At 40.4% G+C, this 18,303-nt stretch overlaps 1 protein-coding gene across 5 annotated transcripts in view; it reads left to right on the top strand.

The window, feature by feature from the left end:
* The window catches only part of CNTNAP5 (contactin associated protein family member 5), a 299,019-nt gene that overhangs the window by 195,883 nt on the left and 84,833 nt on the right, over positions 1-18,303 (top strand). For all 5 annotated transcript variants that reach the window (XM_026118441.2, XM_064514741.1, XM_026118442.2 and 2 more), the window contains one exon: positions 12,306-12,506. In XM_026118441.2, the coding sequence (XP_025974226.1) occupies positions 12,306-12,506 (201 nt within the window). The remainder of the gene's footprint in view (positions 1-12,305; positions 12,507-18,303) is intronic.

An 18,303-nucleotide genomic window follows, 5' to 3' on the forward strand; every position in this document is an offset into this window, starting at 1 on the left:
AAGGTATAAGGAAAGATTATGAGCTAACCCTTATTGTAGGTTGTGAAAGATGGGAAAGCCTTGTTTTTGACTTTTTAATTTGGAAATGGAAAGGAAATTTGCCATACTGTCTCCTCTTTGACATTTTTTGCTTCCTCTGGCCAGGTATTGATGAAAGAGTATATTGTTACCTCTTCTAAATTGCTAATTCTGGTTGAATTGATTTGCCACATATTCACTCCGTATTCAATCCTGAAAACAAAGGACTCAGGATATTTATATTTTTTCCTTAATCTCCTTGTACTTAAAGTGTCTCAAATTAAATTTTCATTTTGACTTAATTGGGCAATCATTATGTTAATTAAATGTACAGCAGTTAATTATTAAGTATGTTTTTTATTCAAGTGTAACAAATATTTAATAATATGTCTCCTTTACTGTTGTTGAATCTCGCAAGAATTGAAATAGAGTTTCACTGTTCTGTCTCAATATCCTTCCTTGATCTCCAGTATGGGAAATGTGCTCATTTTTATTATTTATCATATAAATATGTGCGATCAAAACATTGTCAGCGCTTTTTATCTCTGCTGAAGAAGTAGGATTTTTGACAAGATGCAGAAAACATCTGTTTTCTTCATATAAGTTTTATTTGGCAGAAATCCAAAAGGCATATACCTGTTTTTCACTCTATCTGTAATGAGTTTGTTGTTGACTTTTATTTTGGTTACCAGAAAAGCAGAGATGAGGAGAACTGACAGGACCTCCTAGCCTAGAAAACTTTTCTTTTTCTAGATATCTCATTTGGGGTGGAGAAGGTCATTTGTCATAGACATCCCTGTTATTCCCATCGTATAAAGGAGGACTGAGGTACAAAAAGAAAGTACTATTTTATAGTTATTCAGTGAGTTTGAGGTACAGTTGGTTATACTTGTGTATTATCTAAATTTGGTTTGGGTGCCTTAATCACAAGAGCTTCTTTTCTCTCTGTGAATCTATTTTATCATTATGCTTGTAATAATTGAACGATTACAGTAGTAGATTAATTGCAAAATATTAGGAAAAATAATTCTTAACTTTACATACATGGGGATGAATTCTGAACTTGTTCCTTTCAGATGAGAGTTCTGCATAGTTTTCTGAAAATATCAATGCTCAAGGGAAGTCAAAAAAGGAAATTATATGTTGTTATATTAGGGAAGCAACAGAGTAGAAACAGACAACCTTATCGTGCAATGGCATAAATCCATAGCATACCTACTGTGAATGTCACATCCAGTCCTTGTCTCCTGAGGCGAAGGAAGGGGTAAAACTAGAAAAAGTCCATAGGAAGGCAGCACCGCTGATCAGGAGTGCAGATAGCTTCCACGCATGGACAGACTAAACAGATTAAAGAGGCGGCTGAGGGGAACTGTCTCAGGAATGCACGGAAATCCTAAGTGGCATAGAGAAAACAAATAGGGATTGATTCTTTTTCACAATATAGGAGCTAAGGGACAATTGAATTATCGAGAAGCAGAATTTTATTGTTTGTTTTTTTCTTCTTGATGTGGTGCGTAATTTAACTTCAAACTTACTGGCTCAGGATATCATGGAGGCCAATGTATCACCAGGGTGAAAAACAGACTAGAAAAAAAAAAATGTCTGATAGATTCAGAAGGTACTTTTAAACATGGAGGCTTGGATGCAATAAGCAGCTCATGTAGCTGTGAGCTGGAAAACAGGAGCAAGCTCCAAGGCAACATTTTGCCCTCCCTCGCTTTCCCAAGTACCTGCTCTTACTCTAAGGTAGAGACTGGCTCCAGAGCCAAATGAAGCTTTGGTTGTACTCAGGCAGGCAGTTCTTATTTTTTTATGCAGTTCAAGAAGAGGTAACCTCTTTATGCCCAAAACACGTACAGGCTGAAGAATTTAGATGCGGAATAGAAAATTTGGGAAATGACTCATTTAGTGCTTTTAAAAGTAGAGGTGCAATGAGCTCATGACTTCTGGGAATTGCAGTACCTTGTATCTATGAAGATGAATTCAAAAAAGAAATCATCATCAGCAATGAGCGGCATCATTGCATTTAGAGAACAGCGTTATTCCTTAATGTTCACTTGTATTTAAAGCTGTTTATAATTTTTATCTGTTTAATTGAACAGATAGGGCTCTTGTCCATAACCAGTTATTAACCAGGGCAGACTAACAACTGCTTTTGCAAACATTGGTTTCTGGTTATAGGCATCCCATATGTGAGATGGATATGGAGAAGCATCAACATTACAAGTTAATTTATTATCTCTATATTCCCAGTGACTTCTTTGCAGCCTGTCAACATTGATAGCCCAGTGCTGAACTGAAATTATGAAGAAAGCACAGAATTGTGAGTGTGTGTGTGTTGAGAGGGAGTTGGGCAGTCATACAAAGACAAAGAGGGAGAGGGAAATAGGGGAAAGGGGATTTTGAAAGGGAAAAAGACCTAAAAGAAGAGAAATATAAAGTCAATTTTCAGTATGGCAATGAATTTAACAGTAGTGTTTCACAGGATATCTGCTGGTACCAGAATGGATAAATGTATTTTATTCATTGACCGAAGAAGTGACTGAAAAAGCAAGGTGACAAAAACTGTGGATGGCATACTATTATTTAAGTTGATCAGAAATGGAGAAGAGTATGTGAGGTACTAGAAGCGGCCTTGCCTCAAAGGCTGTTAATTTCCTGCAACGTTGTAATAAATGTTTGAAAAGGGAAGTCATAGGGAACAGTAAAGTACCTAATTAGAAAGATATCTGTGCAAAGAGAAGCTAAAAATAAACAAATCATGGCTATTTAGATTAGGATGGGCCTTATTGACAGCAGTGATGTTCAGATACTCTCATTTACATTTTCTTACAATAGGAGTAGAGAGACAGTTCAATGACAATTAAGGACCACAAACTCAAAACTAGTAGGAAAAAAAAGCACCTTATTAACATGAAGTTTTTATCACCTTACATACCCATTAAACACAAAGCAAAGTAATGTTCACAGGGAAATTCATCAATTATAATAGACAATAAATATGTGTGTGCGTGGGGGCAGAGAAACAAGCATATGTGCCCAGTCCGTGAGTAGATTGAGTAGGACGATATACTATATGAGAGATGTCATGAGGATTTGTGTGGGTCCCTGTAGGGATTATTAATTTGGGATAGTTATGTTCAGCACTGTGGGAATGCAGCTGGCCTCTTTCCAGGGCCAGCCACGTGGAAGCAGCCTGAAACAGGGACCAGCTGTGTTTGCCTTATCTGGGTTCTTCCATCATTCACGGTGCTCTTGACCCACATCTTCTTGCATTAGGTACATAGAGGATGTATCCGGTCGTGTTTCAGAGCAATAAACAACAACTAGGGCTGGGAAAGAAATTTTCCCTGTAGGCTGATTGTTTGATAATTAGCCCAATTGAATTAATCTGCACTTGCCGCTAAAGTGGCTGATAACAATCAATATCAGAAAATGGCTAATGGACCATCTGAAACTCTAGTCTGCTAGTCCTTATGTTCTTGTGAGGCTTATTTTTTTCTCCTCCTTGCCGAGAAGTCTATTGATCTGTCCCTAGTACTACTTAGACACTAGTAACGATATTCTCTAGCGCAGTGTCTGTACACGTGGTCTGCATCCATGTACTTGTTTTGCTTCCCTACGGTGGAAAATGTTTATAATGACCTGTGCTCACCTCCCCAGCATACTTTTTAACCCTGCTCTCTGAAAAATTTTCTTACAATACACGAAGACCTTCTGTTGCCTAACTGCATTTTTACTGATGCAGTTTTACTGTACGGAGACCCTTGGCCATCAAATCAATAATGCCTAGAAGTTGCTATGACAAGATCAATGCTTAATTTTATCTTGGCCAGGTATTTATCCCTTCCTCCAAGGAATTTTTTGGTTTTTTTTTTGTTTTTATTTTTTGTTTTGTTTTTATTTTTGTTTTGCCTCCACAGGTGCAGATCAGGAAAAGATGAGTTCTTATCCCAGCTCTTGCTACTAATCCAAAATCTGTTTTTGAAACTGCCATAATGAAAAACCCCATTAATGAAACAAAACATATTTTTCCTTATTGCAGATCATCTCTGTTTTTGCAGTCTCCTGTCAAAATGCAAATACTGCCTTATTTTTCTGGTGCAAGAGAAGTAAAGCTTTATTTTCTCTGTCTCCAAATACTGTATAGAAACTGTGTTTAAATCACAGTTATAATAGGGGATTCTAACAGAAGCAGAAGGAGATTGCCAACCAAAGTGATATTTGCAATTTCTTTATCAAATTGCCTTTAGCCTTTTTTCTTCATTCAGCTAACAATGATCCAGACTTTTATTGCTCCACAGAGTACATATTCAATGGCATGTTAACAGTTAGGGCTGAATTCAGGAGGATACAAGTTATATGCATAGCTTAAGCTAAATACATAAAGTGTCTGAATAGCCCCAGTTATAGCAGAATTTTTGGTGAGCTATTTGAGGGAAATATTGTAGCAATTCAGCTTGACTGGCTGAGAGTAGCAAGAGATGGTCTGCTACAAAGCAGAGCTGGCCAGGCTTCAATCCCCATCCACGACAGGGATCCCCAGTGATGCTCACAACGTAATCATTGAACACATGGTGTTACTCTCCCTGACATCCATCTTTCCCTTTTTTTTCTCTCAGAAATCTCAGTTTATCAGTTTATATAATTTACTAATCTATTTTTCCATAAGAAATAGTCACCTCCTTTTACTTTTTATGGCAGTTACAGTAACATAGAAGTCACCTTGTGATTTAACCCCTATTAAATTTCCTGTGGACATGTCAGACTCTCACAGGGAAAGGATGGCTGACATCGGTTAGGCTAAAGCAACGGCAGAAAGGAGGAACAGGAGGTCATGCTCTGCACTCTGATTTTATTACCTGCGTCTACAGCACTGCAGGACAAGAGCTTATATGGTGAAACTCCTTTGGGTTCTCAAAGCGAGCCAGCTTAGATTTCATGGCTTTGAACTTCTTCAGGAAGTTTCTGGAGTGCCTGATTTTTTTTGAATGTACTTCTCAACTTACTGTCTGTAATTTTGATTGACTTTATCACTGGGGAAAAACAATGAATGGGAATCCTTTGGTAATTATTTAGCACTGCTTAGATTAAAGACACGCCATAAAGATTTGCAATTTATCCCCTCAAACACTGTCGCTCTCATGGCATGCTCCAGTTCTGACAATTTATATGTTTCTGTTTTGAATTTTCATTAAATATTCCAGAACTTTATAAAACGAAAAGCATCATTTAATGTTTGTATTATGTCAAAGACACTAAGCCCTCAGTAGCTGCATTGCCACTTTCAGCAAGCTCTGCCTGGTGAAATCGCTGCGCTTCCAATAAGCGTTACAGGAGAAGTCATGCAGGCCGCCTTCGCTGTCACATGTGCAAGAGGCCTCCACCAAAGTTGGAGAATATAGAAGTGTAACAGATGTTTTCCCCTAACCTTTACTTCAATCAATCAAGGGTTACTGCAACTTAATCAGTCTCCTCCCACGTTCGCAGTGCTCAGCAATGAGCGGTAGGCTGCGGTGTGCTCAGAATCACTCCAGCTGTATCAGTTACCAGGGTGGGATGCAATTGCCTTAGAGGCAGGTGTCTGATGCCATGTCAGAAACCTTCAGCCATCCTGCCCGGCCTCCTGCCGCCCCTCCAAGAAGATGGCAGGGTCCTGCAGGCTCCATTTCTTCTCTACCAGGCTCATGTAGAGATCTAAGCTATAGGAAGGCATCAAAAATGGCAGAAGATGCAGCTGTTTAGGCTATTGCATCTCACCTTAGAGAAAGAAGCCTGCATGGAGGAGGACTGAACTGTTGTCAGCAGTACAGAGAGTGTGGCTGTGAAGGAGAAGTATCTGTTTTGCACGAGGAAATAGTTCAGTGATGGCCTCCTCAATTTTTGGAGAGGAGTAGTTCTCCCTGCTCGTAGATATCCTGTATTAGAGGAAATATGAGAAGGGATGATATCAAGCAGGAGGCTGGCAGGGCGATGGTTGCCACCTCTGGGCTTCATTACAGCATTCAAGGATGAGGGTATAAGTGGTCACAGAAGAGAAAACTTGCTTGGAGCGACCAGAGCAACCCGTCCTGGCTATTCTGCTGACAAGGACACCTCGAGCCTGGGGCTGATGGTGAGGAAACTTTGTGTCCAGAGCATGGAGGGAGTCAGGAGTGCATCTCTTTCGTCCGTCCCGGGTCTCAGGCAGTATTGGCTGCCTCATCGCAAGGCCAGTGCCTTCCTGGTAATGCCAGAAGGGGTTGCTACTGTCTATATGTCCCTGGAGAACGTACCCCTGCAGGCACAAGCCTGTTGGGGAGGGGGCTCCACGCAGGGCTTGGTGGGGGACGGGAGCCCACACAGAATTGTTTCCATGGAAATGCGTTGCAGCACTCAGACGCCCGCTTGAAGTATCGACAGATGAATCATAGGCTAGAAGGAGGCTGATGAGCACAAAGCAAGCTGCAAAAGCGCACAGCACTGGGTCAGCTAGCAGAAGAGAAAACGAGAGGTAGAAAAAAAATTTTAAAAATGGGTAGGTTGAATAGCAGATGCAGAAAACACCTCCTTGGAATTAGTCAATTAAAGCTGTTTGCTTCTAAGAAATTGTCTTTTCATCCTCTTTGAGGAGTATAACAGCAGCTGGGTTAAACTGCCACTACAGCTTAAAACAATACAGTGTTAAAGAGTCTGTCTTTTGTGTGGTTAATACTCCCTGTAGTTATAGGTACAGCTTTCAGGACAATATTTGGCATTCAGTGTAGAGCACCATGAAACAAATGCATCATATGAGCTCTCAGAGCAATTTTTCTCTCTCTCATGTAGCGTTTACCGTATGTTTGGCTTGTTGGCAATTTAATCAGTCTGAATAATCTTGTTTTGTGACAAACCTCCTAAATCACAAAGGAGTGATGCAGTTTGTATGGGTGAAATGTGCTCCACAGAGATATTTCAAGTTGAAGAATAAAAATGAGAATTAGACAATACAGAACTCATTGAAAGCCAGTTTTCCAGCTGCTCTAATTTCCCACAATTTAATTTGTGTGCCGTCAAAAGCAACTTGGAGGCTTCCAGCGAGATGGTAGAACTATGGGTGAGGCTAAACAGAGAGTCTGAAATGTGCTGAATGCATTGCAGTCCCATGCTGTAAAAACATCTCCTAGGACCAAATACAGGCAGCATAATATCCTAGTAAATTGGGCCATTAAATAAAACTGCGAAGTCATAAAGCTGTAGCATTACCCTGAAATTAAAGCATTGTCACCTTTGAATTATGAAACAATTTAACAAGCATTTAGGAAATCTGCTTCTCAAGGCTGCATTTAAGTATTTTAGGTTATACAGTAGAAGATGTGGCTACCCTCTCCCACTGGGTTTTGACTGACTTTCAGCTTGTGTGTGGTTTGAAATTTTACCAAGCTGAGAAAGTAATAAAATAATAAGGCGGAATAATAGAAGGTAAAAATAAACAGTGACCTTTGCCTAGAGGACAGCTTTTTCATTCTCATTGTAAATTCACAAGTGCAAAGAGAGCTCATCAAGTTGAGTAAACAGGGGAAAAAATGTATAACATGGACAAACATAAAAAGATAATGATAACCTTTTTGTTGAAATAAAGGAAATAGAGCCTTATCTACCTAGTTTAGCAGCTTCCAGACATCGGAATGACTAGAGCTACTGACACTCAATTCGTTTTGCACCTATGATTGCAGAATATCACCCCCTAAAAATACAACGGAAACAAAAGCAAAAATAAGAAATATATTTTTAGAAGCATTTCCCAGAGTGAAATAGGTACAGTGTTTGTAGCCCCATTTTCAAAGACATAGGCATAATTTTTGCAGAGGCATGCCAGCACTTTTATATATGCAAGTCAGGGAGCTAAGCTGCAGACAGCTGTTCACTGCTTTCTAACAGGACTGATCTGTGTGCATGTCCAGACTGCAGCTGCATGATTGCTATTGCAGGTCCTGGAGCACTCCTGAAATGCAAGCTCCCAGATTATTGTTGGTAGGCTTCAGAGTACACACTGATTGAGCTGCAGGAGGATAATTCCTTGCCATCATTCTGAGGCGGACAGCTCTATTTTGGGAGCAGCCTTAGCTAAAATTTGTACAAGTGAATTTGTGCAAATAGTATGAGCTTGTATAGAAACTGTCCAAACAAATAGAGAAGAGTTAGAACGGCAAGCTGTGCAGTCTGCTGGAAACATGTCACAGTGTGTTTTTCCTTATACTGCCGGGTGTGAGATGGAGGATACAGTGCTTGAATAAAGCCTAAGAGTTGGCCTAAGTGGTAAGGGTTTTGGAATGAAAGGTTAGATTTACTTTGTGTTGTTTTCTGATCTATGGACATAGGTGGACATTGTCTTGGTCTTCTCTTGGAATGGTTCAAGAATATATTACCCTTCAGCTGTCAGTTATTCCTCCCCCAGTCAGCTGAGACATGGTAGTGAGCAATGCTGGCTCCCCCCACACTGTTCCATTGCAAGATGAGGCTTAAATCATTTTCAGCCTCATTTGCTGCATTTAAGCCACAGGGTGGCTGGTAAAAGCTGAAACGTGGTAACTTTTCAAGTTATTTTGACTTCATCTCAAGTCATGTTTGACTATGCCTTTTGAAAGATGGAACGTTCTCTATTTTTATTGTAATGTATTCCTTATTTTTCTAGCAGGTTATGTGTAGCTTTGTGCATATTACATAGTCCCTCCACATCTGAGGTACCTTGTTGTAAGATGGAAATACTTGTTCTTCCCCTATGAAGAAGGAAGAAGTATGGATGAGATGGAAAGGTGCTGAGATCTTTGAATAAATCTCTCTTCCTTTCCCTCCTCTAACATTAACCATCTCTTTTGTTGTACAACTGCAATGTGCTGGGCTGCCTTTCCAACCTGAACACTTCCTTTCAGACTCCTTCTTTGTTTCATTGCTTAGAAAGAATAAGAAAAGGAGTAGATGTGGTTTCTCTGTGTTCTTTCTACACTAGCTTTTTCCACAAGGAAAAGAAAGGAACTTTTTGAATAGCAGTAGCTTCTGCGTACCCAGATGTATGTTTGCTGGTGGTTGTGACTGTCCTTTCACTAGGTCAGTGAGCCAAATGTATATATTTTCTGAGGAGCTTTGCTGATAGTTGTCTTTACCTTAAAGGTAGAATACAAAAGGAATCTCTGAAGTGACCAGCAAAACACAGATCTGATTAGTAAAAGTAATAACCATAATAGGTGGGGCATGTGTAGATTAGGAAATGTCTGAAATGTAACTGTGAAATTCTTCCTTTCCACTACTACATTTTCATCCTCTCTGTTCGGAGTTATTTGCTAAATTGTAGTTATATTCAGTACCGAGAGAAATTCAATTTGCTTTTCCTTTCCTCTTGCAAACTTGAGGATGAAAAATCTGCAGTTAACTTCTTATTGCCACAAGATCCTGGGTAGAAAAGGAGGCCTTGAATGCCAAAGTTCAGGTCCCAGAGGGACATCTCAATTAGCCTTAATGGCAACAAGACGAATAGAAATTAATGAATGATCACAGAGGAAGATAAGAGAAAGACCTGTCTGATTGTCTGTTCGGTACACTTGTCAATGAATGCGTGTCCCTGACAGTATGTTTGCTGATGCCTTGTCCAGCCTTATTTCAAACATTTCAATTAATTACATCTCCAACACTGCTTGGGAAGACTGTGTCATGCTATGGTACTTTTTATAAGTTTTTCCTAAATCATCCTTTGCTTTAATTTTGCACTTCTAAATTATCAATTCATGATGATTTTAATTTTATCAGGTACCCACACAATACATTTCCTGATAGAGAAGTGTAAAGCTGGGAAAGCACAGTAGCGTTAAGCACTATGAAACTCCACTGTTAGGCTTGTTGCACTTCCTGAGCAGTAGTACAGCTACTATTGTGAGCTGCACTCATTTTATTACAGTTTGTCAAAAGTGTATTAATAACTTTCAATGGAGGAGCTTCTGATTGCCTGTCCAGCATCTCTAACAACCAGTCAGTTCCATTTCCTCTTGTTTTTACAGCTCGTTCATAGTATCAACAACTTAATGTTTGCCTTTATAGTAGGTCTTTCAGTGAAGGCAGAAGTTTAGCTTCCACCAACTCCAGTGAGAGCAAAGCTAGATCACACTCAGCTGCTTTTGAAAAATCCACTCTAGTCACATCAATCCCTGAGACTACAAGGAAAAAAGGAGAGGCTCTGGCTGATAAGAATTGATACTTTTAGATGTACAAGATGTGTGTTATGAAGTTGTTTAATTATATTGTGTTGGACACAATATATTGTGCTGGCCAGCGCAGGCTATTACTATATTGTGTGACAGTGTTGACTGTGATTACAAGCATTGGGACAAGTTTTACAAAGCAATAAATTTGTAGTATTTCTGGCAGTTTTTATCCAACTTTTACGTATCACACATTGCACCAGTGTTTCAGTTATCAAAGTCCAGCTCAGCCTGAAGGATCCACAAGCAACATCCTGAATTCAATAGGAATCACAAAATTATAGATCTATAAGCCAATTGTTTCTGTCCATCATCACAGAAATGATGAGAGCCTTGTGTGTGAATGTATGGCATGCTGAGCATAAACTGTCCTTACACTTTTAGAAGTTCTAGATCTTGCCATAAATATACTGGGAAAGTAACGTTGCCTTAACTTGCAGCCAGGTCTTGGAACAGACCTCTTTTAGTGGTTTAGGCTCTCCAGATACTGGTTGTTACTTGCCTGTCATCTGAAAGCCTCTATAAAGAAAATGCATTAAATTATCTGAATGGCTCTGCAAAGATAGCCCTTAAGGTTTTTTTATACATCTACTGGAATTCTATCTCAATGATCTGTGTAATATTTGTAGCTCAACAAAAATAATTTACTACCTACCTGATTTGTGAGTATTGTGTGACTACCACACATGATAGCATCCATAAAGCTGTTGGGCTCGTCATGCTAGTGTATCAGGGAGTAACTGTAAAGCTAGTGCTGTGCAAGAACTCAGACCAGATAATCTGACAGTAAAACTATCTGAATACTTAAATGCACAGTATTAAGATCAATTTAGAAAATATCCAGTTTGGCATTGTACAGGGTTCCCCTGCTGAAGCATGAATAACAAGAAATCTCGGTCATCCAGATCTTGCTTCTTTCTCTATTGCTGTACATAGGTTTCTGAAAATGAGACTGAAAATTAACTCTCAAATGGTTAAAATTTGCTTCCTTTTATTTTTGACTTGTCCTCCCTGGGCAAGTAGAGTCCTTTTCTGATGAAGAGCGAATTTGCTGGATGTAACTCTTAATAACATCGTGGAGCATGTGTAGGGCTCAGTCCTGTGAATGCTCATTATGGAGTCTGGCCTTTACTCTGGGTCAGTTCTACTGGTTGCCTGCTCAGTCTGTCCTTGTTATCTTGCCCCTGCTCTCACACTAGAACCAGCCAGCAAATAGGCTCCCTGTTCACTTAATTGCTTCTAATTGTGTTGTTGTTCTTACTATGCCAACATTGACTCTGGCCCTGAACTCTGGGTTGTTACAGTCAAGTGCAGATTGCCCTTATGCCTAGGATCTGCTTCCTGTGGCCTGAGAAATCCCTTGCTCTGCCAGGAAATGCAATGAAGGAAATGAGAATGGGGTCCCCAGTATGGAAGAATGTCAAAATTTGTGGTTAAATGCAGATGCTGAATCATATTTGTTCTGCACCATCATCCAAGTAGAGCACCACTTGGCTTATATGTAGAAAAATACAAGTGTTGAGTAAAATGGGTGATACGATTTCTAACTGGGCAATAAGAGCAAATCCTGAATTTTGGCTTTCTGACAAGAGGTCTGTTTGTGGTAAGTTTGTGTGAGCTCATCAGCTGCAGTCCATCATTACCATTTGTTACTATAGCAGAGTGGGCTGTGCTCTAAGGCCAAGATAAGTTTGCAAAAGATGAACGTTATCAACCTGAGCCATACTATTAAGTCATTTCTCTTCAGGCTAGAGCCAGCTGAAATGCATCTAATTTGTTCCCGATGCCTAGCAATAGAGAATGTTTAACATCTCCCATGTTTTTCAGGAAGCTTATAGTTTATCTCTGGCTCTGCAGGCTTTGCAGTGTTTGCTCTAGTTGGTTCAGGGAGAAACAGCTACATGGACTAGACTGATCTGCAACAGTTCTTCATCACAGAGCAGCCATTTAAGAGTCCATGGTCAAGCCGATCCTGTCTCCAATGCAGTAAAGCTTTAGATGTTGATTGGTTTTTTCCCCTGCATTTTGAAAGTTTTTTGCTGTTAACTTCCTGTTCAATCTTTTTTCATTTTACAGAAGATAAGATCTGGACTGCAGTGCAGCACAACAACACAGAGCTAACCAGAGTCCACGGAGCTGATCCAGAGAAACCGTATACCATGTCCTTTAACTACAATAGCAGCACGGAGCAGCTTGAAGCCATGATAAACAGTGCAGAGTACTGTGAGCAAGAGGCAGCTTACCACTGCAAAAAGTCACGTCTCCTGAACACCCCGAGTAAGTGCCACAATCCCAAACCTTTCTTTGTTAACTGTTATTGATTATACAGCAGACGCAGGCTGCACTGCGACTGAGGAGAAAAAAATACACTAAAATAGCAATACAGGATAGAGTGAAAAGGCTTTTACTTTCTGGGATGCCACTGTGCTGTAGGTGTCTCCTGGCATGAGACAGAAAGAGCTCTGCGGTGGAGTTTCCACTGTGCAAGTTCACACATGCAAAGGGTCTGAAAGCTTTTACAATGGAAAGTATCATGTGGAAACCACAAAAGCTTGATTTAGCTGACATTAAATGGACATTTTTATTCATCTATAGTTTTTAACTGTTATTAAAAATAGAAAGCACCCAGATGGCTCCAGACGTTTATGACATTTCTGGACAGGAAGGGTGTACCCTCTTCCGAGTCTTAGAGTTGTAAATAAGATGTTTAGGTGCTTGGTAGTACAGTTGCTTGGGCAAAGCTAATTTTCTCCTCCTGATAGAAGGAACAATTTTTTTCACCATGATATAACGTAGGGGCACAGGTAAGCAGAGAGTCTGAATGCTTTGTCTCTCTCTGTGGTGGCAAATCTCCGGTGGATGCTGAAGACAGCTGCCTTCCATACGGCCCTCTGTTGGGGTCAGGATTTTACGTTTGCTTATCCAGGGCAACGAACACTGTTAAGGGCAGGTGTCTGAATATCTGGAAAGTCTCATCTGATTGCTTGTTACGTCCATGTTGTCCTGGTGCTTGACTGATTCTTTGATTATTAGCAAGTCTTAGATTTGTTAGCAGATTAGAAGAAATCCCGTGGAAAGCCTTAAGGGGAGTTTGGAATGGGAGTTCCTGTTGTGTTAAAAATACACTTCCAATGAGATATATCAAAAATCTGATGGGTTTCAGCAAGATTACTATAATGCTGAATATTTATGGATCCAGTAATAAGATGCCTTACAGCCAGTTTACTTTTAAAACCTGTGAGTTATGTCTTTTGTTAATATCAGAAGGTATTATTTGTAAAACCTGTGAGTTTTTGTTGTTGTTGTTGTTGTTAAAAGCAGAATGTACTGGCCATGAACTGTTTATATTGCTAATCGTTTTTTAAAGAAATAAATGTTAGTATCAGCATCTAGTGCAGAGCACAAAGGAGAAAACAAAACATAGGCTTAACTTTTCATAAAGAGGGGGAAGTATTTCTTATACTTTCAGTGATTGCTGGCTGCTGCATTTTTGTGAATTGTTTGGTCACACACATGTAAAGGTACATTATGAATGAACACTGAGATATATGTGGTACCTGAATAAAACTAGGGACACTTCTTAAGGATCCAAATCCATTTCTCCTAAAATACTACTACTAATAATAATCTTTTCTAAATTAACAGTAGACTATAAACCATCCTGGTTCAGGGCTAAAGCCACCTACCAAGTGGCAGGCTTGCTAAGAAAATACCCAAGGGGCAGCTGCTTCTCTGGCTGTGCAGGTTCGAAGCAGTGATGGTGGTCCTCAGAGGGGGGCTCTGGGGATGGGGGGTTTTGCAGCCCAGCTTCCTGGCTTGCATGGCCAGGTGCTCTGTTACTACTCATCTTAACAGTTGACTAGGCAAGAATTGCACAACTCATAACTCTTTAATACAGCTCCAGCTCATAAATCAGAAAAATTACAGTCCAGTGCTGTGCATGTGGCTAACACTGTCTTATTTTTCCCTCTCTCTGTTCTTCCTTTTGTGTGGTTTTTAATTACATTGGAATTGGTCATCCTGAACTCTCTTAGTAGCCTAAGGCTATAACTTTGGGAAGACATGGAACACACTCAAAAATAAATTGCTTCAGCTCTTGAAAGGACAAGGTTTGGGAGACAACTTGTTCTTAGCTGAGTTATAAGCATTTTTAAATAGTAGAAAGGCTTCACCCCCTCCCCCCATAATCTTACATAGCTCTATTAATTGAGGTGAACTGCTTCTGTATTATAGAAGATCTTAGAGGACCAGTGATGCCGAACACTCTATAGATCTTGAAGAGTGCTACGATTTTAAGAATTTCCAATGCTAAACTTGAAGATGAACTACAAGCATGAATAACTCTAGGACATATTGCAGGGCTCACTGCAGAAGGTTCTCATCTATATTGTTTACACAGAGATGTAATTGGAGGGAGTATGATCTGAGAGTCAAAGCAACAGAAAAAAAACAAGACTGTTGGGTTTTGTTTCTTGATTTGCCTAGGCTTTTGGATGCCTGAAAGATTGTTTTCTGTGTTGGAAGGGTATCATAGTATTTAATTATGGTTATGAATGACTTTTGAGATCTTTGTTTAGAAGTCAGCATACAAATGCACACATATTAGTTGATGACTATGTTGCATTCATAGGTCAGCAGGAAACATTACATCACCTAATCCAGCCTGCTGAATATCACAGCTCATTAATACCTCTGGACTGAGCCCAGTGGTAGCACATACCAGATGACAGAAAGACATTTCCCAGAAGCATTATCTGATCTTGACAGAGCGATGAAAGTTCTGCTCCCTGCAAGGGATCTAATCCAGTTCTGAGCTTCTTCCAGGTTGGGGTTTTGTTCTTATTTCTTTTTTTCTGAGGAGATGGAACATATGATTAGGATATCTCAGCTGATAGCACCAAACTCCCAAATCCTTGCCTTTAGGATCTAAACACTATCATGTTTCACAGAGAAGCAATAAAGAGATTTTTCTTTCCTTTTGCAACTTTGCTCTCCAGCAAAGCTGCATGCTGTTACATAGCAATTTTTGCTTTCACAGCTTTGACTTGGCAGGGGAATCATGTGCCTAGGCACAGGGACAGGCATAGCTCTCTAGGCTGCCTCAGAGAGAAACCAAAGGAGGCTCTTGGCTTGCAAAAAATTGCTCCAGTTTATATCAAGGAATTTGTCTTTCTGCTCTTTCCCTTGCCCTGAATACATAGGCACATCCCCAGTGGATGTAATTCAGCAGTCTCCCCATTGAGTTACTTGGTTTTACATCTGCAACATGTCAGACATGCAATCTGGCAGTTGGCAAAGGAGCTTACTCACCTCCACCTCCTGTCGTCTGGAACAGCCTTATCAGTTCTCACTGTCATGCTACAGCTTAACTGCAAACATGTCTTTGAAAACTAAAATTAAATTGCCCTGAACTGCATTTTTGTACATCTCTGCCAGCACCTAGATTTTAAGGAGTTTGTGAACATCAGAATAGATGTCAAAGGAAAACTGGCTTTTTCATGGTGCTGGGCAAATGAAACTTATGATCAGTAATTGGAAGTCTCTTGTGACTTTCCCATCTCTATTGGAGAGACACCCACATAATGAGAGCAAATATGACAGTTCGCATTAATTGGGAAAGTCATCCACACTCTTAGCAAGAGACTGAAGACTTTACTACTGCCTCATCCTTTGAAGAACAGTACATCTGATGAGGACCAACAGGAGCTTGTAAGACAGTAGGAGTGTGGGAAGGAAGCTTGGAATACCTCTAAATGCGCCCTCTGTATTCTGGAAAATTGAGAAGACATTTAGGCCCCTGGAACTCTCATTTCTGTTCCATTTGGAACATCTCAGGTAATACATAGGAGAAGAGTATGTGTACAAGGGTAAGTGCATGTGTGCACATGTGTGTTTAATTACACTGTTAACAGACAGGATGTTTGAAGATATGAAAACATACATTAATTGAACAAACCCTCAGCCCTGACTGAATTTGCTCAGGTTTCTAGTAGCAATAGATTCACAGTGGCACACTCAAAGGCTTAACATTAGTGAAGCTACCTCACATCCACCATATCCAGGACTTAACACAGTGACGGCTGTATCAGCAGGATAGCTTGCTTTACATTCCTCAGCTGACAGTCTGTTAAGCTCACAGTACATTTGTGTAGGCAGGGACTGAGAAAAGATCAGTCCAAGAGCAAAATCAAAGAAATAAGAATGTCTGGGTTTTTTTTCTTTATTCTTCCTTATATTTTTCTCTTTCCAGTAGAATTTCTCCTGCACCATGTCACTTCAAGTGTTGATTTCAAATGCCCATGATAAACTGTACACCTCTTCCCTGAACTTCTTCCTCATCTTCTTGAGGGCCCATGTACTGTAGGACTTGCGCACAGGGCTTCCACCTCCTCCTCTCCCGCCCAGTGAAAGCCTTTCTCAGTGCAGAGCTGTGCCATGCACTTTCTCCAGCTCAGTGACTTGTTTACCAGACATAGGCATTTGACCTTGCTGGAGACTCACTGCCTTTGTGTTTTACACCTCCATCACCAGGCTGGGGGAGAAGACGTAGTGCTACCTGGCAGCAGGGCACGTGGCCTAATTTCTCTGAATTTAGACTGCAGTTTAGGCTTAATTCTTGCTGCTGAAGGCAGTTCAGTGGTGTTTTCTCTTTGAACTGTATTGTTGCTAGAGCTTTTTATCCACGTTGCCCCCTTCCATATGAGACTTCTAGTGATGTAAGAGCATAAGAAGCTAAGAAATGTTCTGCTGGGTCAGACCACTGGTCCCTCTTGCCTAGGGTCCTACTACCAGCAGTGGCAATTGGAGAGCAGCAGTTTAGGTAGAGCATACAAGTCTAGGTGCCTTAAGCACATCCCTCAGCACATTCCCAGCATCCACAATTGCTCTTTAGAGATGTTAGAGTTTGTGCTATTACCTGTTCCTTTTAGTTTTGGTACTGCAGGATGTTTATCCACTTATCCACTGTTTTTATAATCCTTTTAGTTGCCCTCCTCTGAATCTTCTCTAGTTCCACTGTTTTTTTCTTGAGATATAGAGACTGGAAGTGACTCACAGTGTTTCAGGTGTGATTGCACCAAGGTTTTAGGTAGTGGGCATACCGCTTTCTAGAGCAGTATAAATCTTTGAGGAGAAAGGAGTGTTGGTTCTGGGTTCTGATGATTTTTTTTTACATAGATGCACTGAGGTGGTATAAAATGGCCTATAGCAAGCAGTCATTTACCATTGGGTCTTTGCTCACTATTATTCTATCCCTTACAAATATAATTTCCACTTTAGTATTTCAGGTATTTTAAATTGTTATTGTGTTACCCAGAGACATTTGTTGTTGTACAATATAGTGTAGAACAGGGCAGTCTGCCCTCAAAAAGTGGCTCATTTTAAGGACAGTGGTTGATGGGCGACAGATGTAGATTGTATGGTGTAATTATTCCTGGGTAATTAGGATCTTCTCCTTGAGGGTGATTGACCAGCCATCTACAATTCCACCACCTCACCTTGTGTCTCCCCTCCCTGCAGTGGCAGTGCTAACAGCTTCTCTCAAGCACCGTTTTAGATAATCTGTGCTATTTTTAGACATTTGAATGGCGTTCACTGTAACAATGTAACATCAAGGTCTGTCAGTGCTGTGTATGTAGGGAGAGATTTAGGGGCCATTTTAAAAGATGGTATATTGTTAGCAATGTGCGGTTGATTAAAAAGCAGGTGGTGTGAGCAGAATAAGAAACCTGCTGCATGGGGAAGGTAACTTGGCATCCAGCATTCATGCATCTGTGAGTAATGGAAATATCATTAGCCCAATTTGGGACCCTTTTCCTCCCCATATATGATCCCCTGTGACTGACAATGGGGTTAAGTGTGCTATAGCTGCCAAGGAATGAATGCAGGGAGGGAGGGAGGGAGGGAGGAGGGATTGCACCTCCTCTTGTCCTGTTGTGCTTTCCTGAGATTGCAACACAGCTAAGAGAGCAAGCAATGAGAAAGACCTTGGAAGAAATCCAGGATAGCTTCTAACCCATCAGGAAGAAAGTATGCACTCTGTCCTTGAAACCCAGGTTAAATGTCTGTCTGTCTG

This window comes from Dromaius novaehollandiae, chromosome 7, assembly GCF_036370855.1.
Source record: "Dromaius novaehollandiae isolate bDroNov1 chromosome 7, bDroNov1.hap1, whole genome shotgun sequence".
NCBI lineage: Eukaryota > Metazoa > Chordata > Aves > Casuariiformes > Dromaiidae > Dromaius > Dromaius novaehollandiae.